General features: G+C 34.3%; 1 protein-coding gene across 2 annotated transcripts in view; it reads left to right on the top strand.

The window, feature by feature from the left end:
- Nucleotides 1–9,856, top strand: part of CCNC (cyclin C) — a 28,469-nt gene extending 18,613 nt beyond the window's left edge. Inside the window, exons 7-12 of one of the 2 annotated variants that reach the window (XM_077764736.1) lie at nucleotides 745–780; nucleotides 1,475–1,566; nucleotides 2,190–2,257; nucleotides 5,990–6,069; nucleotides 6,960–7,078; nucleotides 8,502–9,856. In XM_077764736.1, the coding sequence (XP_077620862.1) occupies nucleotides 745–780; nucleotides 1,475–1,566; nucleotides 2,190–2,257; nucleotides 5,990–6,069; nucleotides 6,960–7,078; nucleotides 8,502–8,556 (450 nt within the window). In that variant the 3' untranslated portion in view covers nucleotides 8,557–9,856. The other variant, XM_077764737.1, reaches the window with a different exon arrangement.
- The last annotated feature ends 367 nt before the right edge of the window (nucleotides 9,857–10,223 follow it).

Raw genomic sequence — 10,223 nt, forward strand, 5'->3', positions numbered from 1 at the left:
AGTATATAAACTTTAATTCTAAAATTAAAGCTAAATAACTTCTACCTTTAAAAAGAAAAGTACGCAATAGCAGTGATTATCAACCTGGATGCTCATTAAATCCCTTTGGGTACTTTTTCATAATGCTGATATCAGTGCCTCTCCAGAGACCAACTAAAACAGAATTTTTAGGTTTGAGGCCTGAGGACTGGTAGTTTTTAAAGCTCTCAGGTGATACTACTGTGTAGCTAGGGCTGAGAACTACTATAATGGAGCAGTAGGAAAACCATATTTTAAACTTTAGAAGATCACTTTCTATTAACATTTGTAAGAGGCATGTTCTTTTTCTGCCTTGCAAGGGATTTCTTCATTCTGTGTAGATTTTTTTGGTTTCATTTCCAGTATTCTTTCCTTTTATTGATTTGTAACATATTAAGTAACACTGAAGTGGAGATAATTGCATTTTTACATTTTGTATTTGTGGAAAGTATACTGGAAAATCTGAAGTTTATACAGGATATTTTAAATTAAAAAAATAGATACACTTATATGAAGCTGGCTTTTCCTTATAAGGATATAATCATAATTGCATGCATTGTAAAATAGTAAAAAAGTAATTTTGTTGCATATGTTTGTTTTCATATAAGCTTCATTTAAAAAATTTTTAGTAAAAATTTGTGGTATTACTATAATGTATAAATTGTTAGACTAAGTAGACTAATTTATTACACATTGACATTTATAATCTTTTTCTTTTTAAAACAGATATTAGAATGTGAATTCTATCTTTTAGAACTAATGGTAAGTATATTACTTCCTTGTGATTAATAGAGGATTAAATTTGAACGTAATTTCAAAATTTAGTGAAGTCAGAAATTATTTAAAGAAATGATTTGTAGGGAGGTGCATTTAAAAACCATCCAAGTGATACATAATGGTGAAATCATAGTACCTAGTAGCATCATCACCTATATCATATCCTCTCAGAAGCCTGTAAAATAATTTGTATAGCCCACTTAGGATGGAAAAAATTTTTCTGTTCTATAGTATCTATAATAAAAAGATTACAAGCAAACCAGTCAGGACATTAAGCCACTGTAAATTATTTGCACAATTTGTGTATGTGTGTGGTGTTATTTAAAGATAGATTATGTCTTTGGCAGAATTCTGCTCCTCCAGTTGGGAATTATGGATTTATAGGCTAATAAGAGGTTTCAGTGTGTTGCAGATGTGACACTTTGAGTCTCTAAGGGAATGGATGCTGACTGACTGCCAACCGATTTACCAAGGTATATTCCAGAGAGAGCACTGCCTTCACTATTACAGTAGAGTTTAGGGCTGCCATACTGCTTGCTTAACAGAATAAGAGGGAAGCAAGCATGAGTTAGAGAAATACATTTTGAAATACACAATTACAAATCAGTTGGGTAATGACAAGTTTTTGTGTTGTAATATATCTGTTTTTATACATACACATTTTTTAAACTGTTTCTAGGATTGTTGCTTGATAGTGTATCATCCTTATAGACCTTTGCTCCAGTATGTGCAGGACATGGGCCAAGAAGACATGTTGCTTCCCCTTGCATGGTAATTAGAACAGAAGTTATTCATAGTGTAATGTGTTATTAGCTAGGAAGGTTGACAACTGAATATGAAGTTTAGTAATATTTTTAAAGTAATTAAACTGGTGCCCCAAGATATTGTATATTGAGCAAAATAATCTGCTTGTTGAATTTTAATTAAGCATATTGATATAAATGCTAAGTTTGTAAGGATCTTTATTTGATGAATATTTCCATTAAAATTTGATTCTTATGAAAAACAGACTATATAAAATTAAGACATGTTATCTTTCAAATAGAATACTTTTTATTGGTATTCAACATACATATTAGTTAATTCTATAATTTCTGGTTTCCTCTCTGATTTTCTAATTTTTGAAAAATTAGAAAAATCTTTATATTGTAATTCATTGTAAGGTTTTAAGTTTTAAAATGTATTTAGCTGTAATTTTATTCATTAAATGACTTATTGTCATTTTCATGTATCTGTCTTTTCCCCTTGATATTTTCACTTTTATATTTGTACTTTAGTAATATTAAAGAAATAAATATGTACAAAGATGGGAAATCTGATCCTCTCTGGGGGGAGATGTACAATCATATAAGGTAGTTCTGATTTCAGTAATAATATGATTTACATTTCTATAGGAGGATAGTGAATGATACCTACAGAACGGATCTTTGCCTACTGTATCCTCCTTTCATGATAGCTTTAGGTATGTAAGCATGGTATACCTTTATTAGTTAAATTGTTATAAGCCTGTTTAGGTCATCTCAAAAGAAATTTCACCCTATTATACTTTATGTTCTTATGTTTCATGAAGTAATAGACTGATCCTTGCATGTGAACTTTCAATAATATGAAATGCAACTTTCACAAATCAGGATTATTGTCCCTCTCTTTAAGTAAGATTTTTGTAATCATTTAAAATAATTTTGACCAGTGTCTGAATAGAACATTTTTGTTTGTTTAGGAAGAATTAAACCTGCCAATATTACTTATGACTTACATAGAATAATTGGGACTGTCTTTTATTTTCTAAGCCCAATTAACTCCTCAGAGTTTCAGTAAAAGAGCTCTGTAGTCAATGCTTTGCTGGAAGGAGAAGTTAGCTACCATTTTATTTATCTGGGAAGGCAGTGTAATGGGTTAGAACACAATCTTTGGAGTTATATAGTCCTAAGTTTAAACTTTGCTTGCTTTACAATTGTAGGAAGAGTATTTCACCTTTCTGAGTTTGTTTCTTTAATTGCAAAATGTTGAGGATACTAACTGCATGCAGAATTGCGCAAGAACTAAATGAGGTATCTTGTAGAAAACCAATAATGCCTGCCATATATTAAGCAGTTTTTAGTTTCTTTTCCCTTTCTTTTTCCTATTGATTTCCATGATTCTGTCGTCTTGATTTTTTCCCCTCATTCCTTCACCACCTTACTTTCATTAGTTTCTCTTTTTTTGGTTATTCCTTGAGTGCTAATATTTCTCAGCCTTCTTACATTGGGGGTGGCAAATAGGTTACTATATTATTGTGGTCCTGGAGGCTCTCTGACAGCATTGTATTTGGAAGGATTCTGCAGTGGCATCTGGGTTCAGTGGGAAGGAATGCATGGGTAAGAAGCAAGGAATAGCAGGCCATGCCCTACATCTTTGCATCCCTGCCATCTTTGTTCTTCCTGAGGAATCTCACTGGGCCCCTGGTTTCTACTATTTCTTATGGGTTGAAACATTTAAATTTCCTTATTTAACCAAGGTCTTGCTCCTGAGCCGTTCTTTATATCCACTCTACCTTTTAGGGAGCTCCACGTGACGTCTCAGTGGCACCTCAGACTCATGACCGGGACTGAACCCATCACTTTATCTAAGAAGATGTTCCTTTTAATGTCTTTGCCTAGTGTGGTAGATAGCACTAGTTAGGTACCTTAATTGGAAACCTGGCAGTTAGACTCTTTCATCTCCCTCAATACTACGTCTAGTTGGTAACCAATACCTATTGTACCTTCCTCTGAGTTGTTCCTTTGGTAATCTCATAGCCTCTTCTCATTTCTGTCTAGGTGACCACAGCAGTCTCCTTACTGGTTAATTAGCATCTAAGCATCCCTCTTCTCAGAGAGCCAGTCTTCTGCAGTTGAGCTAGGTTGGTGGTTCTCAACCAGAGATGATTTTACTCCTTAGGGGATGTATGGCAATGTTTGGAGATGGTTTTGGTTATTACAGGTGGAGTGGGATACCACTGGCATCTAGTAGGTAGAAGCCAGAGATGCTGCTAATAAGCATCCTACTAAGTACATGGCAGTCTCAAGTGTCCAGCCCACAGTGCCAGTAGTGCCAAGGTTGAGAAACCCTGAGCTAGGAAGAGCTTTTTATTTTATTATTTTATTTTTAAAACTTTAAAAAAAATGTTTTTTTTTTTTATTTTTGAGAGAGAGACAGAACATGAGTGAGGGTGGAGCCAAGAGGGAGGAAGACACAGAATCCGAAGCAGTCTCCAGGCTCTGAGCTGTCAGCACAGAGCCCGATGCGGGTCTTGAACTTGTGAACCATGAGATCATGGCCTGAGCCAATCAGACATTTACTTATTTTTTTTTTTTGACGTTTTATTTATTTCTGAGAGAGAGAGAGACAGCATAAGCAGGGGAGGGTCAGAGAGAGAGGGAGACACAGAATCCGAAGCAGGCTCCAGGCTCTGAGCTAGCTGTCAGCACAGAGCCCGATGCAGGGCTTGAACCCATGAACCATGAGAGCATGACCTGAGCCCAAGTTGGACGCTTAACTAACTGAGCCACCTGGGTGCCCCAGGAAGAGCTTTTTAAAATCTTTCAGTGCTCCTCCCGATTTCTGGATAAAATACACAGCTTTTTAATACATACCATTCTCTGCTCCCACTGTAACCTGCTTTTTTTTTTTTTTTTTTTAAGACTTGGCTCAGATAGTACCTCTTTAGTGACACCCTCCCCATTCTCAAACTCCCTATATCACCTCAGTCTGGGTTTAGGATGTCTTCCCTAGTTCTGATTTACTCTGTGTATGCTCTGTTATGCTACTTTCTACTGTATTTCAATTACCTGTTACTATATTCGGTTCTTTGGTGTCTTAATCCCTCCAGGACCTACACCTACTTTATAGCTTCATTTGATTTAGGGCAACCACTATGTCCGTTTACATTTGAGTTGCCAATTCCCTAAAATGACATCCTTAGCAAAATCATATGGGTAACTAAACCAGGGAATATAGCTCAAGAAGCTGGTGTGGTCTCAGGGTAGCCAGGCTGCTGGTAGGAATTATATTAGGGGAAATTGTGATGTAGATTGTTGTCTTGGGCTCTTTCAGTCTCTTTGTTAGGCTATGTTGTATGTAATGTGTATGTGTAGTTGGCCCTTAGACAACATGGATTTGAATTGTGTATGTCTACTTATACACACGTTTTTTATAGTACTGTAAATGTATTTCCCTTATGACTGTCTAATATTTTTTCTATAGCTCACTTTATTTAAGAACAAAGTATATAATATACATGTGTTAATCAACTAGCAGTAAGGCTTTCAGTCAATAAGTTATTAGTAGTTTAGTTTTAGGGAAGTCAAAAGTTACATGTGATTTTTTAAAAACTATTTATTTATTTTCAGGAGAACACAAGCAGGGGAGGGGTGGTGAGAGGGGGACAGAGGATCCTAAGTGGGCTCTGCACTGACAAGTTGGTAGCAGCAAGCCTGATATGCGGCTTGAACTCCCAAACCATGAGATCATGACCTAAACCAAAGTCGAATGCTCAACTGACTGAGCCATCCAGGTGCCCCTTCATGCAGATTTTTTTAATTGGAGGGAGGGTTGGCAACCTTAAGCTCCATGTTGTTCAAAGGTCTACTGTAATTATATTGTATACAATACGTTACATTTTTTTCTAAGCTCTATTTGATTATAACACTGAATTCTGTACCTGGGTGACTGGTGTTCATCTGACTTGATCATATGCTAATAATTTAAAACAGAGACAACACTGCTTTTAATTGAAATATCAAAACATAATTTTTTATTTTGAAATTTATCAGCATATTACTGTTTTATTTTTTTCCTTTAATGTCTCAAACTGACTTTGGGTGTATTTTTACCACTCACCACTGTTGAGGGATCATTTCCCTGCTCTAGTTTCCTCATTGGATTTTTTCCTAACACGCCCTGACTCAGAACAAGATTACCATGGCTGGCACACAGTGAGGAGCAGGAGAACTATATCAAGAACCTTAATATAGTCTAGTAGCTTTTTTCTGTTTGTATTACATTAAATTGATGGGTGGTCACTGGTAAGCATTAGATGGATTTATGCCATTTTAAAAAAGAATATTGGAAAATGCAGATGAAAATTTTAAGTGAAAAATCTTATCTTTAGCTCTAAGTCCCTATATTCCACATTTGCAGTTAAACAAGGGCCTTTCTCTCATTTTCTTTCCAGCTTGTCTACATGTAGCCTGTGTTGTACAGCAGAAAGATGCCAGACAGTGGTTTGCTGAACTTTCTGTGGATATGGAGAAGGTAGTCTTTAAAATTCCCTTACTTGAATATAACCTTGAACATCTTAAAGTTAATATGATTATTTACTTAACATGAGTCTAAAATCTTATGCTGTCCACCAGGCTAAAAAGATTTTTGGTAAAAATATTAAACATGTTTGGTGAGAAGAATTGATGTTGACTGTTTAGGTTATATTTGTCTTTTAAGCTTAATCTTTTGGTTTTCTTAGTTGCAAAGCTACCTCTTGTTTCTAGGATTATTTTAAAAGCTACCTACAGACCACTAAATTCTACTACTATAACTTATGTAACACAGCCTGCCTCCTGACAAAGTGGGTTTTGCCCCTTTTTCTACCTTTTCTGGGGCATTGTTGATAGCATTAGATCAATCCAAGGTGAGGTGAGGTCTACTCAGATGAGAAAGAAAGGGCGAATTGAGCAACTGGATATGATGGATTGTATAGCTGTCAGTTTTTGAGCACCTTAATGCATATGTAATTAATGGAAAAACAAAACAATGATGTTGGTGCACCAGCTGCCACTGACTTGTGTGAAACAACTGGTATTAGAGGAATGTACTCTGGTGGCACACTCTTTCATGATTTAGACCTCTATTCCCAGTACCTCACTGTTTTGTTTTGGTTTAAGATATTAGCAGATAGAAGGAAACCAACTGCAGAGATGCAGAAGGATGGACTAGGCATGCCATTTAAAAGATGAAAGGGTTGTAGGAGAAGCCTACAGAGCAATGTGGTAAGAATACTGCTTTCACATTTATCAGGATTGTGTAATCTAACCTGAATACTTAAGGACAGAGACTATCTTTTCACTATTTTCTCAGGATATGTGTTCTTTATATAGTCAATGTTGCTTGATATTGGCACTGAGAACTTTTCAAATATTTCCTTTTAGATTTTGGAAATAATCAGGGTGATTTTAAAACTGTATGAGCAGTGGAAGAATTTTGATGAGAGAAAAGAGATGGCAACTATTCTTAGTAAGATGCCGAAACCAAAACCTCCTCCAAACAGGTACTTTGTAGATTTTAATTATGGATTTCATTTCATTATATATTTCATACATATTTTCATATTTTTCCATAGATTATGTTGTATTGTTTTCATGAAATTTCTTCCAAAACTTCATAATCCATATAACTTTATTTTAATCTGACTTGATAGATTGACAATATCTCATTTAAAAAATACACTAATCTGATCATCTGTTAACTTCCTAATGCAATGGCGGGTCTCTTACAGGTATCCCTCAACATATTGCTATATACTGCACATAAATTTAAACAGAACTAGTTCATCTGAAATTCAGGAATAATGAATTTTGTAGTATCTCATGTCATTTTGATTCTGCCTTCCCCCCGCCCCCGCTTTTGCCAGTATCCTGTTTCATAAATTTCAGTAGTGATCTGATATTGTAAAGATAAATAAAGAATTTTGGCATTTGAGGGACTTGAAGAACTATGGCACATAGTACCATAATTTTGCTAAATATGAAACAATGTGCGAAGAGGGGTTTTTCTTTTTTTTTTTTGTTTTTTTTTTTTATAGGATCTATTCATTTAATTCACTGGTTCTCAGCTCTCACATCAGATCATTTAGAGTAGGATAAAAGGTGAGAAGGGAAATAAAACAATGCTACCCATCTTAATCATTTATCAAGAAAAATAATTAAGTTATAGAATGTATCAAGATAGATTTATAGATCTGATAAGTTAATGTTACCAATTGGAAAAAGTTAATACTTACACAAGGAGCTGTTTAAGGCATTCATTCAAACAGCTACCTTTGGATGCATTTTTTGCAGAAATTCCCTGAGTGATTCTCCACTAGTGGCAGGGCCTGAAGCTGCAAGATGATGATGGACAAGATAAGGCAATAATCCTATTGCCACAGTTACTGGTATTTTCAGTTTTAGTTATTTTTAAGTATTCAGCATTTTCCAGGAAATTGCCATTTTTCTTTTCTGACTTATAAATAAAAGTTTGCTGTATTTACATGTGATTTTTATTACGCCTTTGGTCAGTTATTTTTTGGGAAGAACACTTCATTTTCATATTTGGCAGGAATAAGATTCTATATGTAAGATTTAATTTTACAGGAAATTTGTTCAGAAAAAGCTCTGGTCTCTATGTTGAGTGATACCTGTAATGACAATGAAATCCCATACCCTTATTTAAGTTTTTTGAATGTATATGGACACTAACTTCCAGAATGCTTGTAATATGTGAGGACACCGAATTATGGAAGAATAAAAACATAAAACCAAATGTTAGTCTTCTGTATCTTAATTTTCCATATCTGTGTCTTAAAATCAGGAATGTCTTTCTTTGTAGAGTTGTACCATAGAGTAACTAGCTTTAAAAATTAGTTGGCTTATCAGGGTGTTGAAAATGAGTCTTTTAATTGGTATAAAATCTTTTCTTCCCCACTTGAACAGTGAAGGAGAGCAGGGTCCAAATGGAAGTCAGAACTCTAGCTACAGCCAATCTTAAAACATTCCGAAGAATTCCGTAGTGGACCAGTTGGAAATAAACCATTGGACAGATTTCAGTTATGTCTTCAATGGAACACAAATGAAAATGAATAGCTTGTTTCTATCAAGCATATTGGGAAGTGATTTTATTTTTGCAAAATAAGTTTTTCCTTACCTAATTTGATTCTAGTATATAATTGATTTAAATCTCTTGATTATAAAAGTTTGGAAAGGTTCTAAGGGGACCTACAGACAGACATACATAGACATTTCAAAATTAATAGCTTTTAATTAGTGTAATTTTTCTTAATTTGGATAATAAAAATTATAGCTTTTTATTAAGTCAGGAAACACAAAGCATAATTTGTTTAAAATTCTCTTTGGTCATTGGACCAAAATAAGGACATAAAAAGTCAAATATATGAGGGTTTTTTCCCTCCTTAAGTTAAACTTTAAAACTGTATTTAAGGAATCAAATCTTACAAAATCCTGGAAGATTTTGGTAACGATATTGATAATTTCAGGGAAATTAATCAAGTACCTATTGATTTAAAAGTGTATTTTATTCAGTAGTTTTAGTATCTTGCCATGGAAGATACTAGCCCAGCCTAGCAGAAAAGTGCAATATGTATAGCATACTTTGACATTTTAAAGGTTATATTAATTCCATAACCATTTTGAAATGCTGGGCAAACTTAAAAAAAATCATATATGACCTTATTTGCATTTGATTCACAGTTAATGAGGCATTTTGAAGCTAATTGGATAAAACACCATAATATGGTTGAAATTTGGTAACATTTTAATGTTAATTTTTACTCTACTGTGAAAAATTTTTATATGACATACACTCCCTAGTTTATTTTTGTGTTGTAGTGTGGATTTACAAATTTACTACAGGTATCCTGAGCCAGGAACACAATCAGGTCTCAGGCCAGTTTGATACTGGCTATTCTTAATTCTCATGAGTGTAGGACTTGGACTAATTGTTATGTCAGTGGGACTGTGCTGTCTTGGAACTTAATCATTTTCTTCAGATTTGAAGGAGAGCGATGAAATTTGAAGTCATAGGATATTGATGTACAATTTAAGGATTGAGTTTTTTTATACATCAGTTGTGAACAATGGATTATTAAATTAAATGTTGACTTCCTAGTATAAAACTTCAAGAATAAAAGTACTGTTCTCCAGTTATATTGACTCATGTCTTGAATTTATCTTTTTGAATCTGCTTTATGTTTTCTGAGAGTCCTTCCTTTAGACACGTATTAAAGTCTTCTGTAGTTTGTCAGGTGGGTAATTCAGATGGCTTATAAACAGACTGTACAGAGTTTGCTTCCTTGTGGAGAGGATCAGATAAGTTGGAAAGGGAGATGGTGTATAAAGTCAGTACCAATGATAAATGTAGGTCTTGTAGGCTTATGGGCAGAATAAGAAATAAGGAAAAATGCTCTCCTCAGGTCTGAAGGAATTAAGGTTGGGGTTGGGTTGGAAGAGCACAGTGATTACATATCACAACCGCTGACTTGACCCTAATTTTTTTAAGCCTACCTGTATTCTTTTAGAATTTATATTTTGAAAGTTATTACATATGACTTGCAGTTTTGTTTCACCCTCTTATTATAGAACGTTTAAAGCAACATATACAAAAGTAAATTCTAATGAACCTCCATCTATTTATTACCC

This window comes from Crocuta crocuta, unplaced genomic scaffold (assembly GCF_008692635.1).
Source record: "Crocuta crocuta isolate KB4526 unplaced genomic scaffold, BGI_CrCroc_1.0 scaffold194, whole genome shotgun sequence".
Lineage (NCBI taxonomy): Eukaryota > Metazoa > Chordata > Mammalia > Carnivora > Hyaenidae > Crocuta > Crocuta crocuta.